The sequence below is a fragment of the Dipteris shenzhenensis genome, chromosome 24, assembly GCF_047967505.1.
Source record: "Dipteris shenzhenensis isolate YYH24624 ecotype China chromosome 24, Dip_SZ_1.0, whole genome shotgun sequence".
NCBI classification, from domain to species: Eukaryota; Viridiplantae; Streptophyta; class Polypodiopsida; order Gleicheniales; family Dipteridaceae; genus Dipteris; species Dipteris shenzhenensis.
This window is the reverse complement of record NC_141619.1, coordinates 22,296,418-22,322,235: the sequence shown is the minus strand read 5'-3', so window position 1 is coordinate 22,322,235 and position 25,818 is coordinate 22,296,418. Positions and strand designations below refer to the sequence as shown.

General features: G+C 42.8%; 1 protein-coding gene across 1 annotated transcript; it reads left to right on the top strand.

Moving 5' to 3' along the window:
- Positions 1-6,827: 6,827 nt before the first annotated feature.
- Positions 6,828-11,788, top strand: LOC147886369 (pentatricopeptide repeat-containing protein At1g03540-like). Its single transcript, XM_087395234.1, has 7 exons — positions 6,828-8,111; positions 8,199-8,345; positions 8,451-8,810; positions 8,892-8,988; positions 9,139-9,564; positions 10,442-10,641; positions 11,645-11,788. The coding sequence occupies exons 1-7, from the start codon at positions 6,828-6,830 to the stop codon at positions 11,786-11,788; spliced, it is 2,658 nt and encodes an 885-aa protein (XP_087251360.1).
- Positions 11,789-25,818: the final 14,030 nt, after the last annotated feature.

Below are 25,818 nucleotides of genomic sequence, written 5' to 3'. Positions count from 1 at the left end.
ATAAATTTACATGATGGGAGGTCTCCGAAATGGAGAGTATCCCAAAGATCAGAAACATAAAAAGAAAAGCTCTATGCAAGAAGCATCCATATCACCCTCATGGCAGGCATCATATAAGGATTGCCGTAATGAGGCTCGGAAAGATTCATATGACTTGTGAATCTGCTGACCCAAGTATGCCAAATTATGCTCACTCCAGATTGTCCAAAGAGCCCAATATCGCACCCAAGAGAGAAATAGTGAGTATTGAGACAAAGACTTCATAAATCTGCCAAAGAGCTAGAAATGTTTTCCAAATCTGTGACTCGGGAAACGGATCTGAAGATAATATGAAATTCTCCTGAGGAGGATCTTAGTACACGGGCAGTGCCAAAGCAAATGAATAACAGTCTTTGAGGGAGCCTGACATCTTAAACATGTGGATGGTGCAATGCGACGTTTAGCAAGTGTGACCCCCACTGACAATGTACCTGTCATACATCTCCAAAGAAAAAGTCTTTGTTTCAATGGCATTTTACACTTCCATAACATCCTGAGATTCTTCCGCCACCATGAGAGGGACTTCCTTATATGCCACAGAGAATTAGCATATTGCTGAATCCATGGAGCAGGCTGAAGAAGCCTATAGGCTTTGATGGAGGTTAAGGTAGGAAGAAGAACAGGATGAGTGCACGTAGCAAAGGGTTGCAATTGCCAATCCGTAAGCCTGTTTGTGTCAGCCATAGGAGGAACAGGTAGAAAAGGATGTAATAAATCAGCAATTTTCTTCCATATAGACCTATGATGCATTCCCAATGCATAGGAAGCAGTGGCCTGAGGAAAAGATAAGACATATCCCTGATCATCTACCACATCATGTATGTATCTAATTCCCAATTTCATGAGGTTGTATGCCCGAACAGGTTTCTGTAGAGCGAGCAGAATGTCAAAGATGGCACTCCAATGAATACTTTCTTTCCTCATTGAGTTTGTTTCCGAGTAATTATCAGGAGCCCATTTGACCTTAGAAAGTACTTGTTTCCAGTCAAGTATCAGAGCAGTAGAGAAAGGACAGCTAGGTATAGGGATTCCCTACAAATCTGCCAATGAGAACCTCCCAATGATCAGTAGTCCAATGACCATAAGCACAAGTCCTCATGTTGACACACATGGATGCTAGCATACAAGTCCATGGCTATTGTTGGCGGAAAAAAGTATGCAGCATAGTCGCCTTCCTTGCAAGCACATGATATCTTATATTGAGGACATTAAGTCCACCATGCATCCTAGGAGAGCACACCATTTCCATCTTCATCAGTCTCAATGCTTTCACAGCAGTTTTTGTGCTCCATAACATCTCCATAGCTTGAGACATAAAGGCTGAAATATCCCTAGAGGACCAATGCAGCAAAGGCAAATAGAACTGGACATAGGACATTACAATGGACTCACTATTCTGAGCCTGACATGAAGAGGCCAAGTAGAAATCTTTCAGTATTCCAGTTTATGTTGAAGTCTTTGGAAGATCCATTTAAGCTGCTGCTTCCTGGTGATATGCCATCCTATGGGATATCCCAAATGCCTGACTACATCTTTGGAATGCACCACCTGACCTAGCCAAAGAATAGAATGCCAATCACATTCTTTTAGGGGAAGTAATTTAGATTTGTCAAAATTGACATTCAATCCCGCTGCCAAACCATACAATGAAAGCATACAATGAAAGAGTGGTCATAAGCATGTGAACTTCCCGCGGAGAATTCTGTGGCATAAAGAAGGAATCATCAACATATGCTTGTGCCAAAAAAGATGCAGCCCCAGAGACCAGTCATCTGTCTTGTGTTTGTAAGATGATCAAGATACATCAAAAGGGGATGGGTTGCATTGGCATAGAAGAGAGCACTAAGAGGGCAGCCCTGTCTAACTGATCGACCTAATGTCCATGACCAAGACAGATGACTCCCAAGAATGCACTGAGAAGTAGAGACAGAATAAAGCCAGTAAACTGCATTTGCTATCTTGGGACCAAAGCCCAACTTTGTCATGATTTGAGAGATAAAATCCCATTGAACAGTATCAAATGCCTTAGCAATATCCACCTGCAATACAAGGACATCTTGATGCGAATACTTAGCATATTCAATTGCAGTCAAGGCATTGGAAATATTGTCATGGATTTGTCTTCGTGGTACAAATCCATACTGATGAGGATGAAGTCCCGCATCCAGTATCCTGTGAAGCCTATGCACAATCATTTTGGTAAGGAGTTTGTAAACTACAGGCATCAAAGTAATAGGCCTCCAATCTGACATATGGTCACACAGATTTTTTTGGGCACAAGTTTGACTATGCCATGCTTCCAAGAGTGCGGCAACTGATTTTCTTGCCAGGCAACATTGATCATTTGCAAGAGGACATCTTTCAAATCATCCCAAAAAGAAATATAAAATTCCACCGTAAGGCCATCCTAGCCAAGGGACTTGTATTTGCTGAGGTGGAACAATGCATTATCAAGTTCTGTGCCAGTAAAAGGTCTCTCCAAGGTAAGAGCATCATCCATTTCCACTATTTTAGAAACATATTAGAGAAATTCAGTCCTCGCATCAGTCATTTGATTTGATGGGGAACCAGGAGCGGAGAACAATTTCTGGAAATAATTTTGGCATTCATCTTGGAGATCAAAGAAAGAGTGCGTCCAAGAGCCATCTAGCTTCCTTACCCTTAGACATGAGTTTTTCTTTCGAGTAGCATGCAGGCCCTGGAAAAAGGCTTTTGATTAAACAAGACATCAGAGAGGCAAAGCCTCTGCTTGCATGGGCTGCATTCCTTCATGATCCATGAAAGACATAGCATTCGCCCCTTCTTCAGAATCACATATGGGGATGCCTTTCTTCAAAACCCCCACCCAATTTTGAAGGACAGGAGCTGAAGTAGAAGCCTGTCCTAGTGAGGGAGAAGAAGCATCCCATTGACAAGATTGAAAGGGGCGTTGCTTCAATATAACCACCTTCTTAGGTTGTTGAAAACCATCCTGATCAGTTCCCGCAGATTCCTTCATCTTCTCTTTTTCTTTATCTTTTCCTTTTCCAGCAAGTGACAGCACCTGATTGATTGGTTTGGCATTCTTTGCTCCATTTCTATTTGCTGTCTTAGCTTGCAAATTCTCATTCTTTTCCCGTGTCTGGGGCGGCAAGGCATTGGGAGGGGGCTGATGCAGAACCATTGGGCATTCAGAGGCTAGATGCCCAAACTTGTGGCAGGTAAAACAAGCTGCTGCAAACATGTCCCATTTCAATTCAAAATACTTTTTTTCTAATTGCACTCCCTCAACTTCCACTGCAATAGAAGGAGGGGTAGGTGTATCAGTGTCCCAAAGAATGTAGAACCTGTTACGGTTTCCCATAGGGCATGGACGACAAATGACCTGTCCCAAAGAAGCAGCCAGGCCAGGCAACTCTTCACGCATATAGTCGGGGAAGTTAACAACCTCAACCCATACAGGACAATGATGGCGTATAAGACTTTGATAATCCTTGTTTGGGGACCAGGGCATAGCATGTACCATCTGCTTCTCATAAAACAGGGGAGAGAACTCAAGTAGCCTCTGCTTGTATGAAGCATCTGACAAATGCACCTCATAAAAGCCTCTGGATGCAAAATACACTCCCTCTACAAAGCATCCTCCAAGGATGGACTTAATCCATTGTGCGACATCACTGGCCGCTGGGATTCTTCCTGGAAAGAAAATTATAACCGCGGTTTGATATAACTTTCTGAGAGGATTCACGAGGGACCGCAATTTCAATTTGTACGTGACCTCTGGAACTGGTTTGCCCCATTCTTGTCGTGACTACTGAAAGTCATCCTTAAGGGTGTCAAACACGTACTGAGCTTCCATAGTAAGTTCATCATCTTGTGATGCAGGCTCTGAAGGGCGGTGCTTAGTATCTTCCGACATCATCTCAAGATCCACATCCAAAAAAGGCACTCCCCCAAGATCAAACGTACCTTTGACAAGCGAAAGACGTGGCATCAAAACCTCCAATCCCATCAACCTCCATTTCCCTAACTTCCCTAACAGAACCAACACCAAAAAAGACTCATCCTGAGGACACCAAGCAGGCAAAAGAAGGCATCTCAAGCATCGCAATAGCAATGAAAACGCTCAAACAAGAACCCCAGAAGAGCTAGAACCACCAAAAGATGGCACCACTGTTATCTAGCATCCCCTACCACCATCGACCGTGCAAGAAAACCGCAACAGAAGCAACATAGTGCAAGCCAGATAGCATCCTTACAGACAGTAGTCGAGCAACAAGCAATGAAAGAATGAACACCACACACCAAATGGAGAAATGAAATCACATGCATGCATAAAAATCCACTGCAATCCCCTCCCGCCATGCATCCCACTTTGCCTCCTACTCACACTTAATTGTTTGCAGTTACTTCCAGTCCTCCTCCCTAAGGCTCTCCATGTGGGCAAATGAGCCGAGGGAGGCCTTTTCGGTGAGGAAAATGGTCGTGAGCCATTGGCCAGCATTTTTTGAACAAGAAGGGCCGAATCTTGCGAGAAGACTCTTGCTACCTATGTCCATTCCTCTATACATAAAGGTCCACAATCGGTGGAGATCCAATGCAGACGAATTTTTAGAGGGAAACTACCCTTTGTAATCACTAACTACACCATACTAACCCAACGTAAAAAAACTAACCCAAACAACAAAAATTGTAAAATTCAAATTAATAAATACATTCAAATACACGTTAAACATAAAAAATCTTAAAACATTATACATAAAATTCCAGAATCCATATTGCATTCAAAATCCACATTTCATTTCCCTAAAAAATATATGCAACAATGAACATAAACATCGATCCAACATCTAATGCTTCTGAAATCCAAACCATATCCATAGCATGTAATGCTTGTCAAGTCCATAGCATATAATGTTTCCAACAATATCAAAACAAAAACATCAACTCTATCTAAAATCCCAAGTCATTCCTTCTTCTGTGAAAATCCTCCATAGCCAACAAAATTCACCACACAGTTGTGGAAAATAGTATTCTGAACCAAACAGCTAGCCTTATAAAGTCCACAATTCTCCAACAATAGAGCCTGAGCACCCTGAGGCCAATTATTTGCAATGAATTTCAAATCACTTCCCTCCGAACTCTCAAAAACCTCCATAACCTTTGCCAGTCCCTCTGATGTCGCAGCAGGGAGCGCACACCAACACCTGTACCAGCATTAGAATCAACCTGTGCACAAGAATCCTCCACAACAGCACGTTTCAGAACACCTTCATTCATAACAGCATTCACCGACGAAATATGCTCTCCAGCAGGAGCTTGGCCAACACTTCCATCTAAAACATTAGAATCCACAACGCTGAGACTCTTTAGAAATCGAAGGCATCTGCTTCTCCAGCTGGCAATATGTCATCACAACATCACCTTCACGAACCTTCAGGAAATCTTCATCCTTGTAATGCAACAAATCGACCTAGTAATTCTTCGAAAGACGCTCATTATACCTGCAAACAAAGACATCAAGCAGAAACACATAGAAAAACCAAAAATCCACAAAATCCAATACATGCAAAGCAGGAAACTTACTACAACATACTCTCCCACAGAATCACGACCAAAGCAAAAAATCACGCCGTTGAAGCCTGTATAGTTCCGAACTTCCACAGATGCAAAAACGACGCAAAGCGCCTCTGAAGTCCCCGAGGAGATATAACACTGAAGTCCACATCCTGCATGATACATCGTTCCTGCTCCAATTCAATAACATTGGATTTCGAACGTGAACATCTAGCAAGCTTCACAGACTGGGCCATCGCAGCTACAAGCACTTTTTGGCTTCCACGAAATATAGGATTGACAGAAATGTTGAAGGGAACCTCAGTCACACCCAAAGCTGCTACACGCACCTCTTGCTCCTTGCGGATGATCCGACCAAAGTACCTATACATATTCATCAACGACTCTGAAGGATACATCTTCCCGTTCAACTTGATCACTTGTAAAAAGAACACCTAAAGCAAGTCGTTCAGCTCTTGAAGATCAATCTTCTCATTAGGAACCGTGCAATCCATCCCCCTCGACCTCCTCCACTCTCAAATTTACGCCTCGCCCACTCAACCTTCAATAGACTCCTATTTTCACCTCCCTTATCAACCACATCCACAACATCGGGATCAAGCTCCAGAAAAGGAATAGATTTAGTAGTAGCTTCACCCAGATCAACACAGACATGAGAACCACGAACACCAACGCTATCAACATCCATGCAAGCACCAGAACCTCCAAAATCTTCCGTGACAGAAATTGTTTCATCAACAACACCTCCATGGACGCCAAGATCAAAGCAAGTCATCTCAACGATTATGACACGGCACGCCAACACGACGCAAGAACATCGCAATAGTAAGCAGAGACGTGAGCAGCAGAGCCATCGGACCAGCTACCTTCGAAAGAACATGATGTAGAGCCATCGCAATGCTATACCTTCTCAGAGCCTCTCAAACAACACCACCCCCACGACCTCCAAACTGTGCAAATACCCGCATGCAATCATGCAAAATACCCAGACACGTGGACCCACACACACCCAGATAAATCAAACAATAACTCTAGGTTAGCCGCCACCACATGTCGCGTAAAGGAGCCCCTCGCGTCGACCCTCCAAGCGACGGAATGAACCGAGGTGGGGGATTCTGGGCCCGGAATCCAGCTCGAGGTCGCCCTTTCCAGCCCACTTGGCTCTCGTCAAGGTCGTGGACCGGTGGAGAGCAATCTCCACCGTCATATCTAGTTACTTTAAAAGTCAAAAAATGACCATCATATTCCGGCGACCACAAAACACAATCCTGGCGCCGCGAAATCTAAGTGGCACCTTCCGGCGAGCCTTGACGGCCGCCCTTTCCAGCCCGGAATCCAGCTCGCGGCCGCACTTTCCAGCCCGGAATCCCCTCCCCGCACTACTTGAAGTTGGCTCTCATCACTGCCATTCTATGGCGCAATTCTTGTGTTGGGTTTCTCCTCCTCCTGCATCATCAGAATGGAGCATGCCTCATCTCGCAATTGTGTCGAAATCCGTGGACGGAAGGCAAGCACACAGGCTAGTATGTTCGAATTTTCGTCATAGTTCGCTGGCTACAGTTACAGCATTAGATTTTGGTAAGCACAAGGGCAACATCCTGGGATCGTCGCCCATCCCCTATCTCAGGTGGTTCGCCACGAAGCTACACGGTGCCCAACTGGCCAAGCTCGCAGAAGAGACACTAACAGATCTAGAACCCAATAAGGCTCGTCATTCACATATTAACCTTGCCAGAAATGAAGACTGCTGTCCTCAAAGCTTGAATCGGGAGATCCTCCTTCAGCTCGGTCCAGAGACAGATGCTTCTACCTATGCCTCGCTCTTGAGACGCTGCATCAGAGCCAAGGCCCTCGCTGAGGGTGAACTTGTGCATAAATACATGACAAGGGGTGGATATGCTGGCAATAGATTTCTCAGTAACCTTCTCGTCCAAATGTATGGGAATTGCGGAAGCCTGGAGCATGCACGTCTTGTTTTTGACTGCATCGTCGATCGTAATATATACTCTTGGAATATTATGATCGCTGCGTGTGTGTATAACGGGCATAACACGGACGCTCTACACCTCTTTGGTCAATTGCTGGCGGAAGGCATCCAACCAACTAAGGTCACCTTCATCAGCGTTTTGGGTGCATGTGCCAGCGTGGCAGTCCTAGAAGAGGGTCGAGAGATACATTTTTCCATTGTTGAAAATGGATGGGAGTCGGATATTGTAGCGGGGACAGCCCTACTTAGTATGTATGGCAACTGTGGGAGACTTGATGATTCACGGTCTGTGTTCGGAGAGTTACCACTGCACGATGTGGTCTCCGTGAGTGCCATGATCGCTGCTTGTGCACAGAACGGGCAATGCAAGGATGCCCTACAAGTGTTCGGTCAAATGCAGGCCGAAGGCCTCAAGCCAGACAAGATCACGTTCTTCACCCTTTTGGATGCGTGTGCCAGTGGGGTAGCTCTGGAAGAGGGTCGAGAGATCCATTCTATTGTTATTGAGAAGGGATGGGAGTCAGATGTGGTTGTGGGGACAGCCCTCGTCAATATGTATGGCAAGTGCAGGAGCCTAGATGATTCCAGGGCTGTGTTTGCAGACATGCCTCTGCAGAATGTGGTCTCCTGGAGTGCCATGATAGCAGCATGTGCCGAGAACATGCCTGGTAAGGATGCTTTTCAACTGTTCGGTCAAATGCAGGCTGAAGGCATCAAGCCAGACAAGATTACCTTAACTTGTGTTTTGGACGTGTGCGCCAGTGTATTAGCCCTTGAAGAGGGTCTGGACATCCATGCAACTATTGTTGGCAGTGGATGGGAGTCAGATGTTGTTGTGGGGAATGCTCTTGTCAATATGTATGGCAAGTGTGGAAGCCTTGATGATTCAAGGGTTGTGTTTACGGAGATGCCACTTCGAGATGTGGTCTCCTGGAATTCCATGATCACAGTGTGTGCCCAAAATGGGCCTACCATGGAGGCCCTAGAACTGTTTGGTCAAATGCAGGCCACAGCCATGAGGCCAAATAAAATCACCTTCATCTCTGTTTTGGATGCATGTGCCAGTTTGGCAGCCCTAGAAGAGAGTCGAGAGATCCATGCTAGTATTGTTGGCAACAGATGGGAATCAGATATCCTTGTGGGGACAGCCCTCCTCAATTTCTATGGCAAGTGCAGAAGCTTAGATGATTCGAGGGCTGTGTTTGCAGAGATGCCACTCCAAAATGCGGTCTCCTGGAATGCCATGATTTCAGCATATGCTCAGAATGGGCATGGCAAGGAAGCCCTACAACTGTCTGGTCAAATGCAGGCTGAAGCTATGAAGCCAGACCAGATCACCTTCGTCTGCATTTTGGATGCATGTGCAAGTGTAGTAGACCTAGAACAGGGTCGTGAGATTCATGCTGGTATAATTGGCAACAAATGGGAATATGATGTTATTATGGGAAATGCCCTTGTCAACATGTATGGAAACTGTGGGAGCCTTGATGATTCGAGGGCTGTGTTTGCAGAGATGGCACTGCGGGATGTGGTCTCCTGGAATGCCATGATCGCAGCATGTGGCCATAATGGGCTTGGCAAGGAAGCCCAACAACTGTTTGATCAGATGCAGGCTGAAGACATGAAGCCAAACAAGATCACCTTCATTTGCATTCTCAGTGCATGCAGCCATACAGGTTTGGTTGAAGATGGGAGGAGATACTTTGCCTCTATGGATAGAGACCATGGCATAACACCCTCGGTGGAGCATTACGTGTGCATGATTGATCTTCTTGGGCGCTGGGGACTTTTGGAAGAGGCAGAGGACTTGATCATCACCATGCCATTTGAGCATGTCAGCTCAGCATGGTTGAGTTTACTTTCATCATGCAGAATTCACAGTGATGTGGACCGGGCTCTGCGTGCAGCCAATTTTCTTTTTGAGTCAGATCCAAGGAATGCTTCTCCATATATATTGCTAGCAAACATCCATGCTAACATAGGTAAGGTGGACGATGTAGTGAAACTGAGCACGGCAATTTAGTGAAAAAGCTACCAGCTTGCAGTTATATGGAGGTCAATAATGCCGTGCAGGAATTCGTTGCTAGCAACACATCACATACATACCTACCGAGTTGCAGAGATTGAGTAGAAAATGTGGCTCCAGAATGAGAAGCTGGCCATCCACTTTGGGCTCATTTTGCCCCATGCAAAAAAGAAAAAGGACACTAAACCGTATCACCTACAACCTTTATGTTTGCACTAACAGTCATGCTGGCACAACCTTTAATCTACCCATTTTAACCTATGATTGTGCAACATTGTGGAAAAGGTGCAAGCTCGCACTCGTATGAAGGTTAATAATGCAGTGCATGAGTTTGTTGCTTGCAATACATCACAAGAAAGGGGGGCTCCTGATGAGAAGCTGGCCATCCATTTTGGGCTCATTGAAAACTCGCTCATCCCATGCAAAAAAGGAAAAGGACATTGGCTCTATCTCTTGCTTTCTTCTAAGCATCTTTTGCTTAGGAATGCTTGATTAGGAGAGACCAAAAATGAAATACTATAACCTTCACAAGCAGTCATAGCTTGAATGAAGAGAATGTAGGGCTACTTTTTGATGAGTCTTCTCCTTTAGTGCTAGCCTTCGTCACGGCTCAGTCTGCCCTTCACCTCCAAAGTGCTGCTAAAAGCTCGGTACGGAGGCCTTTGTATACATTGATGCTCAAGTATTGTGTTTTCAAAGAATGTGTGTGTGTGTGTGTGTGTGTGTGTGTGTGTGTGTGTGTGTGTGTGTGTGTCAAGGTCTCCGTACAGCCTCCCTTTCTGTCCGTACACCTGTACGGCTGCCGTAGAGTGTTCGTACGCCTATACAAACAGATAGGCTAGGTCTGACGTACCTCCGCGCAGCTCTGAACGCAGTTCCGTACCCGTGTGCATCGCCGTACAGTTTTTCAGGAACACGTTCCGTACGTCCGTACAGCCCCGTCTGCATCTCCATACAGTCCCGTCTGTTGTGTACTTCTCCGTACAGATTTCAGGAAGACCATCTGCATCTCCGTACAGATTTCAGGAAGACCGTATGCAGCTCCGTACAGTCCTTCTGTGTACTTCTCCGTACAGTCCTGCATCTTTTCCGTGCAGTCCTGTGTTTTGCTTCTATACTTCTCCGTACAGTCCTGCATCTTGCTTGTTGTCTCTATACTTCTCCGTACAGTCCTTCTTGTCTTGTCGTATTTCAATCATGGCTTCAGGTTTGGATGTTTGTACATATGCTCGAAACGAAAGACCCGCACTAGGGGTGGTGAGAATCGGAGTATGAATAGGCTCGCACGAGGTTTGATGAGTGGAGGAAGAGTTGAGGTATGGATTGCTCGACACCAATTGAAAAGTTGGATTTGTTTTCCTTCAGGTGGTGAAGTTGAATGGTAAGCTTTATCTGGAAGAGAGTCTGATGAAGATGTATCGATGCTTTGCAAGAATCCTTAGTAAGGAGCAGGTGGTCCATATTGGTCTCTGTCTGGTGTGGTTGAGGTGCCTTTCAATATTTGTGTGAACTCTATTTTTGGTCAAACCAGAGGTCTTTGATAGCTGCAATGAATCGATTAGTGAGGCAAGGTTGTAGTAGGGGTCGTTCAATGTGTGGGGAGGAAGACCTTGGGGTTGATTGTGTGTGATATGTTGAGGACTTGTGGTTTGGAGGTTTCCAATGTGTCGAATTGTAGCTTGGGACCCCTTGGGGAGCACGGCAGTGAGTAGGATGATGCTAATTTGTAATGTGCCTATCGATGTAGCAATGTTGTTAACTGGGCATAAGACGGTTGGTGCATTTAGGTTATGATCGAAGTGTTGATTGCCAAGTTCAAGCTGTCTTTGATGTATTGTTGAATCCTTATAATAGTTTTGGAAAGTTAAGAGAATATAGTGAGAAGAAGATTGGGAAATACGCTAGCAGAGTGGATGGTGCTCGTCCTATTTCTAGCGAGGGAGGGGATTTTGGAGAAACTATGAGTAGATTTCATTTTCTTTTTGTGATGCTTTTTGTTTGATTAATTGTTTTTTTTGCTTCACGGATTGCTTCAGTGTGCTTTGGTGGAGCATAAAGGAGATGCATGTGGCGTTGTAGCAGGGATTGATGGAGCTTTGCATGTTCCTGTTTTGTCTGCATTTGGCAGTCTTAATCTTGGTGCTTTGAGTGTTCATCCTAATAATACTCCTTCTGTTTAGAAGTTTGAATCTGGTAGTAATTTTGGTGATGGAAAGGGTGTTGTTGTGGAAAAGAGGTCTCAATTTGCTATCGCAAGTGCTTGTGGTGCTGCCAAAGGGGTTACTGTGTCCAGAGGATTCTAGGGGTGTTTGTGTTGGGGATGGTGTGGGGGTTAAAGGCCACTGTACCTTAACCCCAGTTATGTACAATGCTCAAACACAGATATATATGGATGACATAGAAGATTAGGGTGTTGTGCACCCACCAAAACTTCTGCGGCTCTCTCTTCTGGCTATCCCCCTCTCTCTCACCTTCCTCTATTCTGCTTCCATTGTTGAGATCTCTCAACTGGTATCAGAGCGCATGTGTTCTAGCTGAGCCCGGGTGTGAGCCTAGAGCCCGAAGTTTGCTACTACAGCTCTGTGGGAGAAAGGAGAAGCTTCATTGGGTGTCTTTACCTGCATCCTAATGTGCAGATACCTTGTAGAAGCCTTTGGAAAGTTCTCTGAGTGGTTTTTTTGCAAGTCAGAAGGTGGTTTTGGAGGCAAAAAGATAGTCTATTTTAGACCTGAGAGTCTTTAAAAAAAAAAAAAAAGGACCTGAGAGTCTTGTGATGAAGATATCTTTCTCTAGAAGCTGAATCTCACCCTGAGATCTAAAGCAAAGTTGTAGAAGACTTTGAGTACTTCATTTTTTGCTTTAACATCTTTATCATCCGAGTTTTCAGTGAAAAGTTACAGCTCCTACAAAAAGTGACGAAATTCAATTTCTTGCACAGATTTCGTGTTGGATCTCCATATCCAGGCCACCATTTGCAGTTTAGACACTCCCAGTGGATTCAGAGCAATCCAAAACTTCTACCTACGAAGCTACTTCCAATTCCGTGAAGTTCTAAAGCTATAGTGAAGTTCTGTCTACTCCAACATCTTCATTCCATCATTTCCTGTGTGAGTGGAAACTCAACATCTAGGCCTCCATTTGTAGAGTTGTCTGTCCTGTTGGATCCGGGACTGCCTGAAACATATGCCTACAAAGCTACTTGTTGCTATTCCGTGAAGAATCGAGGGAGTTGTAATTCTCTGTGTTTTTCCGTCGTCTCTTTAAAGGAAATTTCTCAAAGTTTCCAAGACCTTCTCATTGATTGCCATGTGGCATTTTGGCTAAGGTTAAGTTTTCTAAGGTTCATTTTTGCAAGTAAATGCAAGGGTTGACTTGCTCTTACTCCATTCTTGGATGAGATTTTGGAGTTGTGGCAGAAGAGAGATATTTGCAGATTGTCTTATTGAGTTTGATTATGTAGTTTTGAGACATCCTAGGTTCTATTTTCACTAGCGGTCATTGCTGTGGGGCTGTGATTTTTTGGATTTACCTTATGCAGATCACTCTAGTTGCAGTCTCAGCCGTGTGCGCTCATTTGTGGTTTCCATTGGGTTGCAGTGGATGCTTTACAGGCCATTTGGATGCATTGCGATCCTTGTTGGATGCACTGATAGGCCCAGATTGCCTTGTGGGATGCTTTATTGATGGACGTTTAGCACACAGATGCTATTTTATATTGAGGGACAGCTTTGACATATTGCAGTGGATGCATAGATTGTTCTATGATCTCTTGGTTGAGACATTATTGATGCTTATGCCCATGGACGGTGTTTATGCTTGAGGCATTTGGCTCTTATTGGCATTATATTTGCCATTGATTTGTCATTATGGGTTGACATTTTCTTTTGGGCCAAATTTTCTCATATGGATGCATAGTATATGCACATGAGTCAGATGCATTTTTTGATTCTTTGAGCCTTGAGATTTGGTGACACTATCCTTCATTAAGGCAGACATATCGGGTGCACCTAGTATTTGGTGTGATTTCTCTCTTGCAGGTACTAGCATTTGGGATTTTGTTTCATTTACATCATGGCATCCTCTTCCATATTTGAAAAGGAGTTTTTCAGCATTAAAAGTTCTGATGGGACAAACTTTTCTTTGTGGAAAGAGTAGATAAGGGATGTGCTTATTCAAAAGAAGCAGATTAAACCCTTGGCAATGATTGAAGCTAAGCCTGTAGATATGTCTAAGGATGATTAGAATGAGTTGGATGCATTAGCAAAGTCTACTATTAAACTTCATCTTGCAGAGTCAGTTTATTTAGTCAGTTTATTTCACAGTAGTAAATGAGCAGACTACGGAAGATTTGCAGAAGAAATCATGTGCCACTTATGAGAAGGAAACTGCCTCTAATAAAGTTTATCTCATGAAGAGGTTGTTTGAGCTGCAGATGAAGGAAGGGGTCTCCATTGGTTCTCACATGAATGAATTAAATATTATTTTCAGCCAGCTTTAGGCTCAGAAAATGAATTTTGATGCAGAGACTAAGGCAATATTCCTTTTATGTTCATTGCCATCCTCATGGGATACCTTCCGTATAGCTGTCAATAACTCTACACCTGGTGGAGTACTGAAGTTTTATGATGGAGTGGGTAGCTTGTTGGCCGAGGAGATTAGACGGAAGTCTATGGATGGCAACAAGTAGGATGCAGCCTTAAATGTGCAAAGGGGTAGATCACAGTTCAAGGGGAAGTCCCAAGAAAGAGGGAAGTCTTGTAGCAAATCCAGGGCACGGAACATTGAGTGTTACCACTGTGGCAAGAAGGGCCACATGAAAAAGGATTGCTACAAGCTGAAACGAGAGCAAAAGGATAAGAAAAAGAATGCAAATTGGGGTGCAATAAGAAGGAAGAGAGTCCAAGGGAGGACAAAGGAAAGATGAAGATCGAGGAAATTAATGCAGTCACACTGATGATAGTGACAATGACATTCTCTTCATGTCTAGTCTACCTGCAGACTTGCTTATCACTTCAGATGATGCATATATCCAGGATTGGATTTTGGATTTTGGTGCTTCATTCCACGTTACTCCCCATAGGGAATGGTTCTCCACTTATGATAGTAGAAAGACAAGTTGTGTGCATCTTGGAAATAACTATGCATGTGACATAGTGGGAGCAGGTGACATAAAATTTTCTTTTGCAAATGGATCTGCATTTGTTTTGAAAAATGTGATACATGTGCCTAAGCTGACCAAGAGTCTTATTTCAGCGAGTCAACTAGATGATGCTGGTTTACATACCATGTTTGGCTTTCAGAGTTGGAAAATTTAGAAGGGCTCTATGGTTTGGCCAGGATTGCCAAGTGTGGGACATTGTACCCCTTACATGTATCAGGGGTGTCTTATATCCTCATCTGATCATGTTGTTGCAATAACTGAGCAGCCAAGTACTTCTTTATGGCATTGCCGGTTGGGGCACATGAGCCAGAATGAAATGAAACTCTTATGCCATTTGGGTTATGTATCGCATTTGAGTTTTTCTAATTTTAAATTTTGTGAGCACTGTCTCTATGGAAAGCAGACTAAATCAGCCCATAAAAGAAGGGGAAAGAAAGAGCTTGAAAAGCTTGATCTAGTGCATTCAGACGTATGTGGTCCCATGCCTATAGGGTCATTAGGTGGGGCTGAATACTATGTGACATTCATTGATGATGCAACTAGGCAAGTTTGGGCTTATGCTATAGCTCGAAAAAGTGACCTGTTCCAGGTATTTCAAAAATGGTTGGCTTTGGTTGAAAATCAGTTAGGTAGAACGCTGAAATGCCTATAGACTGATAATGGTGGAGAGTATATCTCTCATAACCTTCAGCATCTCTGTGATACACGTCCCCTCGTACTCTAGAGCAGAATCCAGTTGCAGAGAACAGATGAACCGCGCCATTCAGGAAAGGTTGCAATGTATGCTTTCCAATGCAAGTCTTTATGGTGGTTTTTGGACTGAGGCAATGAAGACTGCAGTGCATGTGATCAATTGATCACCTAGCAAGAGTTTGGATGGTGGTATTCCTGAAGAGGCATGGAGTGGCAAGAACGCCTCTTACTCTCATTTACGTATATTTGGGTGTGAGGCATATGCACATGTGCCAAAAGAGCTTCAGAAGAAGCTAGATCCTAAGTCTAGGAAATACATCTTTCTGGGTTATGGTGAAAGTGGAGAGATGGGCTATCATCTCTGGGATCCAGAAGCAAAGAAAATCAGACGAAGCCATGATGTGGTCTTCAATGAGAAGAAGATGCATAAGACACCCATGAGGGATGTGAAAATGAGGAGAATCACTTTCTAGGATGTGAATCCACTTGCATATGTTGATAGACAGCAAGCTGTCCATGCACCGAATGTGCAAGAAATTGTGCCACCAGGTACTCCCACAGGTACACAATCAAGGGCAGATGATAGATCATCTATTGGTGGCAATGATGAGCCAAATGTGGCTGATATGCAAGTGGGATAGCAAGCTGAAATGCCCTTGAAAAGAACATCTAGAGTGTCTAGACCGCCCTACTTTACCCACTTCGAGAATGGCCGTTGCCGTTGTGGTTCTGCAGGCTCTTCTTCATCTTCTTTGTCTTGAATCCTCCCAAGCACCGTTGGCGGAGTTCGGTCTGCTGTTGGTGGTAGTACTAGATGGATATCCTAGTCTTGGTTGTGTGGGAAGGAAGCATCCTCCTCCAATTGAAGCGGTTGTTCTGAGAAGACCACATCGTGACTTACAATTATCTTCTTGGTAACAGGGTTATAGAGACGATAACCCTTCGCCTCTTCACTGTAGCCTAAGAAAATACACTTCCGGCTCTTCGGTTCCCATTTGGTCTTGGTAGCATCAGGGACATGCACAAAACAATCACATCCAAAAACTCTGAAATGTGCAGTTGAAGGTTTCTTACCAGAGAAAGCTTGTAGTGGAGTCATCCCTTTCATAGCCTTCGTGTAGCTACGATTGAGGATGTAAACTGCAGTGTTACATGCTTCAGCCCAGAAAGTCTTTGGCAAATCTTTCCATTTCATCATACTCTGGCCCATTTCATAGATGATGCGCATCTTGCGTTCTGCTACTCCATTTTGCTATGATGTATGTGGCGGGGGTTTCTGCCTCTTGATTCCATGACTTTTGCAGTAACTTTTGAATTCAGTCAATGTGAACTCTCCACCTCTGTCTGATCTCAGCTTCTTCACCTTCCTCCCCGATTCTTTCTCGACCATTACATGCCATTCCTTGAACCTACTGAAAGCCTCGTCTTTCGTCTTCAGGAAGTATATCCATATCCTTCTACTATAGTCATCGATCAGCGTCATTAGGTAGAAGGAACCACCCAAAGCTTCCATCTCCATCTTTTCGTAGAGGTCCGTGTGAACGAGCTCTAGAGGAGCCTTTGCCCTGCTGGCCTCTTTAGGAAAGGGCTGCCGATGCTGCTTGCCCATCATGCAAGCTTCACATACATTGGGCAGATCTGAAATTTCTGGTAGGTCTACAATCATTCCACTTTTATGCATCTCCTTCAAAGAACTAAGGTTTAGATGACCAAACCTCTCATGCCACAGCTTAGTGTTCTTCACATCTGCTCGAGCACTAAAAGCTGAGAGTTCATAAATGTTGTTGCGCCATGTACCTTTACCAACGACCTTCCCTTGAAGATCCAGGATCTATGCACCATTCTTATCGAATTGAACTTTGAGGTCCTGATCCATGATCGTAGAAACGGACAAGTTCCTTTTGATATCTGGCACATAAAGAACATCAGACAATTGTTTTATAACTCCATCTAACTTGAGAGCAATCATACCTTTTCCTTTTGCTGGACATTTTGCATCATTGCCAACTGCTACCATGATGTCATTTCCTACCGACTGTAGAGAGGTGTACCAATCCTTCTGGCTAGTCATGTGGCACGATGCACCACTGTCAATGATCCAAGGTTCATCCGTAGGTACATGAACTGCCTCCATGCAAATCTCCTCAATTGTGATGAACAGCTCTATTGGTACTATCTGCGTGCTATTGCTGGACTCTTTCTTCACTCCGTTCTTCTCATCTGCAATCTTCTTGCGGCACTCATTCTGCTTGTGCCCTGCCTTGTTGCAATAGAAGCACTTGATCTTCTTCTCTCTCTTTTTATCATCAGAAGAAGATGGGTTCTAGAGTCCTTACCCTTACCTTTCTTTGATCCAGTCCAGAAAGCTGAATCTTCTCCAGTCCTCGTCTTTTGACGCATCTCCTCCTCCAGAAGCATCACGCTGAAATCCTCAAAGTTGAGGGGCAGATTTTTGTTCTGCGTATTCAGTGCCGTAACAAGACCATCGTACTTTAGTGGGAGAATCGGTATGCACCTTCGTGCTAGATTCTCGCTGGTGATGTTGATGCCAATTGCAGTCATCTGATTGCACAGATTCTTCACCCTAGTGATGAACTTCTCTGCCACTTCAGACTCAGACAATTTCTCATTCACGAGTTGAGTCTCCAGATTCTGAATCCGCGTATGATTCGTGGTCTCGTACTGATTTTTCAAGACCGTCCATGCCTCCTTCGCTATGGTGACATGTTGACTTAACACCATGACGGAATCACTAACACTGTAGACAATAGAACACAATGCATCTGCATTTCTTCTTGTCCACGCAAGAATCTCATCCGTAGTTGGTACTATCTGTTGTCCTGCATTGGCTGGATCCGGTCTCGGAACCGGCCTCACGTCCACCCCAGTAGCAATGTCCCAAAGCTCATATGCACTTAGGATGGTTTTCATCTTGAACTTCCAGAGAGGATAGTTAGAGCCATCCAACTTTTCTCTTTTGCTGAACGGTGGGATTCACAGTCTTGCGGGCTAGGCCATCTCTCACAATCTGCTCGCAAACAGAAACACACTACCAAATCTTCTTACTAGAGTCCAGGCTCTGATACCATGTAAGAAAATATAATACAACTTCTGTGCTCAACAGATAACAGGATCTCGTACGCAAGGGAGAAAACAAGATAGTATGGAGAATCAAAAATTTGATTACTGTAGAACTGATACAATAGATGGCGCTGCCTCCCAGCCGTGCGCTCCTGTGAAAGAAGCTTCGATGGCATGCTGGAAACAGTAGAAGATGGAGGCTGAATGCAAAGTAATCAAGGTTGCTGTAGCCAGTGATGAAATGGGCTTCATGGGCTTGCTCTTATATAGCCACCAGTCAGGCTCAATTGGGTGGCCGACCTAGTTCGCCCAAAATGGTCGATTGGGAGTCGATCTTAAAATAGGCGACTGACCATATGATAGAACCGGTGCACAAAATAGAGCAACTAACCTACGGTGTCCGTTCGGCCCACAGCCATCTGGGATCATCTGAGGCTCCAAACAGGCCCTGCAACCCGAGAGTGGGCTGCCCTGAGAAATGCTCTGTCTACCCTCAGTGCGGTCAGTCAAGGGATGCCTTCTTGCACTTGCATGTAGCCTAGTTGACAGTGTGCCAACTCTATCTGAAGCTATCCAGCCGTCAGGCCACACATGGCCCCCATCTGGTGTCCAAATCAGGACCTATCGAATAACCAAGCTACTCAAATGCCTTCTCCTCATATGGTTGGCTTACAAGTAGAGTTAGCTGGTTCCCACGTAGTTACATGAGAGTGGAGCATTGATATCTAACAAATACCTTCCGCTAGAGCATCTCGTGCATGGAGGTCAGCTTGATCCACCACCACCATATTTGAAGGCAAGTGACTAGATTTAGGCTTGAAGGGTGAATGGAGAGGAACCTCCTTGTGATATGAAGAGGCTATCGATCTTTTACGAGCTTCCTTATTGGGGTCAGTTACAAATCAATCATCTCTTGGATCCCATGCATATCTTCAAAAATGTGGGGGCTACTATTTTGGCACACTTTGTTGGTTCCAAAGACTTGAGAGGAGTGCGAGAAGACTTGTGTGCTATGATTAGGATGTCTCGTTTGTGGCCCCAAGTGCATGCTTCGGGGAAAGTTATCCTCCCAAAAGCAACATGGATCTTCTCCACGAGAGAGGAGGCAGCGGTCAAGGCAGACATTGCCTCTTTTCAAACACCCACAGGGTACATGCGTTGCTTGAAAGGAGTATTTTCAAAGGACAATAAGCTTAATGGGCTCAAATCCCATGATTGGCACAAGGTGTTATAGATATTCTAAGCTATAAGATTAGTGTACCGATAATCGTGATGCGTTAGTGTAATTATAATTATGTTATATTATTGACATGACTTCTTTGTTGCTTTGATAGTTCATCCTCCCAATTACAATAAAAGGGTGCTTACAAGAAGATGTTAGAAATGCTATATTCAAGATCAGTGGTAGAAGTTAGGTCACTTCCAATATTGTATTGCCCTCCACCAGCCAATATTCTATTGGTTTATTTACCTTATTCTTCCATGTCACCAACCTAAGGGCTCCCTTACAGGGCCGTTTTTTAGTCCAAATTTTTTGTAATGTCGAACTAGTAGCAGTAAATGCTAAAGAACCCTCAGGGGTGGACGAAAACATTCCAACGGCATCTCAGGATGATGTTGGTATGGCTCTGATAGAGGAATGGTTGCATCATGATCTATTCTTTGTAACTATAACTACAGCATTGGCTAAGTGGTGGCAAACCAACCATGAACCACAGTATGACCCACTTCAACTCAGAGGGACTGGACAAAAGAACTCGAGGATCAGGAAAATCATATGCCAGTAGTAGCAGAAGGATTAGAACTCATAGCAAAACAATCCAACGAGGATCAATAGTTCAATAGTACCCACAATAGCCCATAGTATTTGAATCTAGCAACAACTCAAGGGGTGGCTAAAACCATCATGCTCCGGGAAGTGCTAGATCAAATAGAGGTGTAAGGAGGGGCTAGCACAAATTCAAACATACATAGTACCTAAGGATTTAGTAGGATAAGTAACAAATTGAATCCATTTTAGGTTTTTAATTCGTATAATCAAATTAGAGAGTCCATTCAATCTGGACAAGCTAAAATATCCAATAAGCTAGTTCAATCCAACAACATTCGTGAAGGTCATAGGTGATGATGTGCCTAAGTACAAGGCCCGTTTGGTTGCTCAAGGGTTCAAGCAAGAGAAGGGTGTGGACTTTGAGGAGATATTCTCTCCAATTGTGAAGATGACCACACTTAGATGTGTTCTTGGACTTATGGCAATAGACGATATGGAGCTTATGCAGATGGATGTCAACACAACCTTCTTGCATGGGGAATTGCATGAGGAAATTGCATGGGGAATCGCATGGGAATTGCATGAGGAAATTTATATGGTACAGCCGGAAGGTTTACCCCGGTATAATACTCAAACACATATATATATGGATGACATAGAAGATTAGGGTTCTGCACCCACCCAAACTTGTGTGACTCTCTCTTCTGGCTCTCCCTCTCTCTCTCACCTTCTTCCATTCTGCTTTTGTTGTTGACATCTCTCAGATGGTTCTAGTGCTGGTAAACTTGTTGGTGTGGAGGATTGCGGGGGATCTTTTGCTCATGAGGATTCTACTATTACAGAAAATACAATTGTTGCTTGTGTTGGGAATAATTCTAGTGTTCCAAGAGAAATTTGCAGGTGTTAGTATTGTGGATGGTTCAATCGGTGTGGAACCTGGTGTAGGAGTTGGGGTTTGGTACCTTGATGTTTCTATTTGTAGCGATGAAGACCTGGCAAAAGTGTTTGAGCTGTTTCATAGTTCAGAATCTTTTGATCTCAGGTTCATAGAGGAGAGTTGGCCTGAAGGTGCAAGAGCTTTGTTGATGGAGACTTGCAACGTGGTGATGGGATCTTGTTTGTTGGAGCAACCAATATTTTAAAAATTGCGTTATAAATTTTGTCTATGGGGCTGGAAAGAAGATGTGATGTCTATTGGAGATTACCGTGTTGGAAAACTGGAAGTATTTTGGTTTTTTGGTATATCCATGTGACTTTAATAATCATGGATGATGTAAATATTTTATAAAGAATTTGGGAGTCGTAATGGATGTTGTATATATTTTTAGAACTACTTGTTATTCCAAATTTTAATAAAAGTTTTTTTTTGTTCAAGTGTTGTGTTCAAGTGTCGTTTTGATTTTTTTTAATTTTTTGGATGTTCTTTATTTTTTTTGGTAATTATAAATTTTAGATAACTATTTGTTTTTATTTTCATTTTTGGTGTTTATGTTAGTTTATTTTTTGTAGGTTTTAGTTTGAATTTGTAGTTAATTTTTAAGTTTATTTCATTTAGAGTTTTTAAATTAATTTCATTTAGAGTTTTTAAATTAATTTCATTTACATTTTTTTGGTTGTGGTCACTGGTTAGTCATTTAGGTTACGTGAAATTAGTGAGTTAGGGTTTCTTTTAGCTAGCTTTTGGTTGAGTTAGATGTAATTCTGGTTTGGGGTTAGCGAAACAACCGGTTGGCAGAATCTAGTTGGACAAAATTGGGATGACATATTCTCTTTCTGCAAATGTCATGATTGGATGGCAGAGATTAACTCTCCATCAGCCCAGGCACTTTATGTATATGGGAATGGACCAAGAGATAACTAATTTATTTGACCATTGTTCATTCCATCCCATGGAGGGGTGCTCACTCTAAACAATTTTTACTTAGGGCCCAGGGTGAAACAATGGCAGCATCAAAAAGGGGGGGGAACTTGACAATAGATTCACCTTCTAAAAAAGGCTAATTGCAATCAACCTGGAATTCAATATGAACCAACCATGGACCTTACATATGGGGAATGGGTTTAAGATGCTTTTTGGATTGCAAGGTAAAACTATGGTAATGAGATGCATGAAGAAACCTAAAAAACAAAAAAGGCATATTTAACCAACACATCAAATTCATATGCTTGCTCTTTGAAACACAACAACATCAAGCATGGGAAATAGGCATTGAAAAGAGTGCTTTACAATTCCTATGTTTTTCTCCCATGTCATTAGACCCTTAAATTGGCACCTCAATTGTAAGGGTGTAAAGAAAAGGGGGAATGGGGTCTCGGGAGCTCTGATCTTTTCCAAAGAGACTAGGTGAAATCAAAAGCCAGACACAAAGTATGTATTACTAGGTGCCATCCTTATAAGAACCATGAGAGAGATATCCTTGGTAGGTAGAGAGAGAGAGAGAGAGAGAGAGAGAGAGAGAGAGAGAGAGAGAGAGAGAGAGAGAGAGAGAGAGAGAGAGAGAGAGAGAGAGAGAGAGAGAGTCAAGCTCATGTATAAATACTTAATAATGTAATGAAGCCCACACTTCCTAACACTACCAACATGTGATAGCATGCTCTACTGCTACAACTCTTGCAATCTACCATCAACCCTTGCACTTCCCCCTTTGCTTTCAATACTCCCTCACTTGAGGGTCATTTCTCCTCACCACAATCCCACATAGCAATAATTAGTGATGCAACAAGCCATGTTCGCTAACACATTGATTGTTATGGTAGTAGTCCCTTGTCATGTCATCAAACTAATGCTTGTTATGTCAAACTAGGTCAAGTTTATTTAACTAATGCTTGTTATAGTAGTAGTCCCTTGTCATGTCATCAAACTAGGTCTAGTTTATTTAACCTTGTTTAAACTAATCTAGGCCAACCAATCTAAACCTTTGTCATAGTTAGCCATCGACCAATTTTACTCAAGTTAAGGCAATTAATGCTTTAATGCTTGGTCAGGATAAACCTATCCTAAGTTTATTCAATTTAACATAATTGATCCAAGCCAAGTTACTCCAACTAAGCCTAATCAATCCACTTGAACTAAATTATGAGTACCCAATGATAAGTTAGAGATTACCCGTTTATTCAATTTAACATAATTGATCCAAGCCAAGTTACTCCAACTAAGCCTAATCAATCCACTTGAACTAAATTATGAGTATCCAATGATAAGTTCGATATAAACCATGAGTACCCAATTATAAGTTAGAGATTAACCATGAGTACCCAATGATAAGACTTTTCTAAATAAAAAATAAAAAAAGAAGTTAGAGATTACCTAGAGACTAATTCAATCACAATAATCCTAATGAGCTTATTCTATTCACATAAGTACCTAGTTTGAAAGTTTCACTATAGCAAGAGATTAAGATCCCTCCAACTTGCACCAACTTTTTGATCTTAGAGTGTTTAGTCCTTCATGCCACAATAGCATCATTTCATTCAAGGTGGATTTGTACCTTCTTGAAATAATGACAAACTTAACAATTGCATCGAGTTTTAAGGCATTGTTTCAAAAAATTTTAAAATATCTTGGTCCATATTGATTCATTCTTAGAGCCATCTTCACAAACATCATTATCATGCTAAATATATATTTTCAAAACTTCAAAATTGAGAGTTCACTGTTCAATCTATGCTCAACAAAATGGCAAAAGATTGTAATGATATCATTGTTATAGATACATATAGCATATTCAATCACAACATTTATGATAAACGAAAATTCACTATTGAATACATGTATCAATTTAAAAATTTATCCAAAAACACAAAAAAAACTATACTCGTCAATGACTAGGTAAAGAAGGTAAAGTTATCAAAAAGAGTAGGATTTGCACTAAATTTGACTAACTTTGATGTCAAGGAAGCTTAAGTTTTTTATAAGAGTGGGACTTGTGCTCAATCTAACTAACTTCAATGCCAAGGATGTGATGATGCCTATCATTGCAAGATAAATAAACACTTGTCAATGCCTAGGAAGTGTTAGAAAATAGATTTGCTAATGGTTATAATGCTAAAAATTCGATTGAATATGGTAAAGAAACTTCAAACGAAAATTGGCTGATGCAAAAAACATTATTGGACATTTGGTGTCAGATCCAACACCTACAAATGGGCATGATGTGCAACAAAGAATTACATCTCTACCACTTAATGTCTTAGAAAGAAATGCTTGCACAAAGCCCATTTGCTAATCACTATCCTCCATTCCTTGGGACTTGAAGATAGGTTGTACATGGATATGTTATGCAAGTGCCATTGTCCTTGTAATTGTATTAAAATGGTTACTTTTTTGGTTAAATGCAGAGGCAGTGGACTGAGCTCAGGTGGATGCAAGGCACGTGGACTTAGGGGATGTGGATGCATGGCTTTCTTATGTAAGAAAGGTGGATTCAGAGCAAAGGGATGTAAGGCAAGTGGAAGCAGAGCAGGTGGATGTAGGGAAGGGTTTAAGGTAGGTGGATGAAGGGCAGGAGGATGCAAACAAGGTGAATGTAGGGCAATTGTATGTAGAGCATCTGGAAGTAGGGAAGGTGTATGCAGAGATATATAGCATGTGGATGCAAGGCAATTGGATGTAGAGCATGTGGATGTAGGGAAGATGTATGCATATTGTTTTGTGGCATAGCATCCCCTCATCATTAGACTTCAACATCCCCTTGCCATCATAACCCTACCAAGAGCCCTCATCATCAGGCTACAACATCCCCTCATCACTCCACAAAGAGTCTTCATTGTCATCCCCTGAACCATTGCTGGTGGATCCAAACACAAGGTGAAACCCAAATCATCCCACCAAATGCCTCGTACTTGACATGATAGAGCTTCTTCTGTGTACCTATAGCGATTTTAACATTAGTTCTATCGTCAAAAAATGCCATAGGGTAAAAGTTGTCAATGAGTCTAAAGATGTCATGCATGTGGTTAGGTCAGATGCATTAACTATCCTAGAATGGTGCCTACAAAAGTTTATGGTTGTATTGCCAGTGGAGTGGAACTCAATTGCAAAAGATACAGAGGACCATCCATTACTGATTTCCAAGGAAGGTGGTGATGGATAGATTATGTGGCTGTCTATTCATAGAGCGATTCTGAGATTGCGGAGTTCAATAGCTCATTGCACCTTGATCAATCAGTGTAGTTTCAGAACGTTCAAGTGGCTTGGCAATCACACCCCTTATTTAATGACACAAACATGCTCATTGTTGATCATGTAATGTACAGGGACTGGCTAGGAATGATAGATGTTGTACCTTCACTCCTCCACCATTTTACCCCAATGATGGTAGTTACATGCATTCCCTCATGAAGGTGTTGCAGCCATGGCTACATGAGTGGGATTGTAGCCCACACCCGTGGTAGTATGTTTGGGAACATAAGCACATTAACTATGATGATGATGAATCAATTAAAGTATTGGCATAACTAGTAAAGATGTAAGAGAAAAAGAATTAACAGGGGTGGGAAGCAAG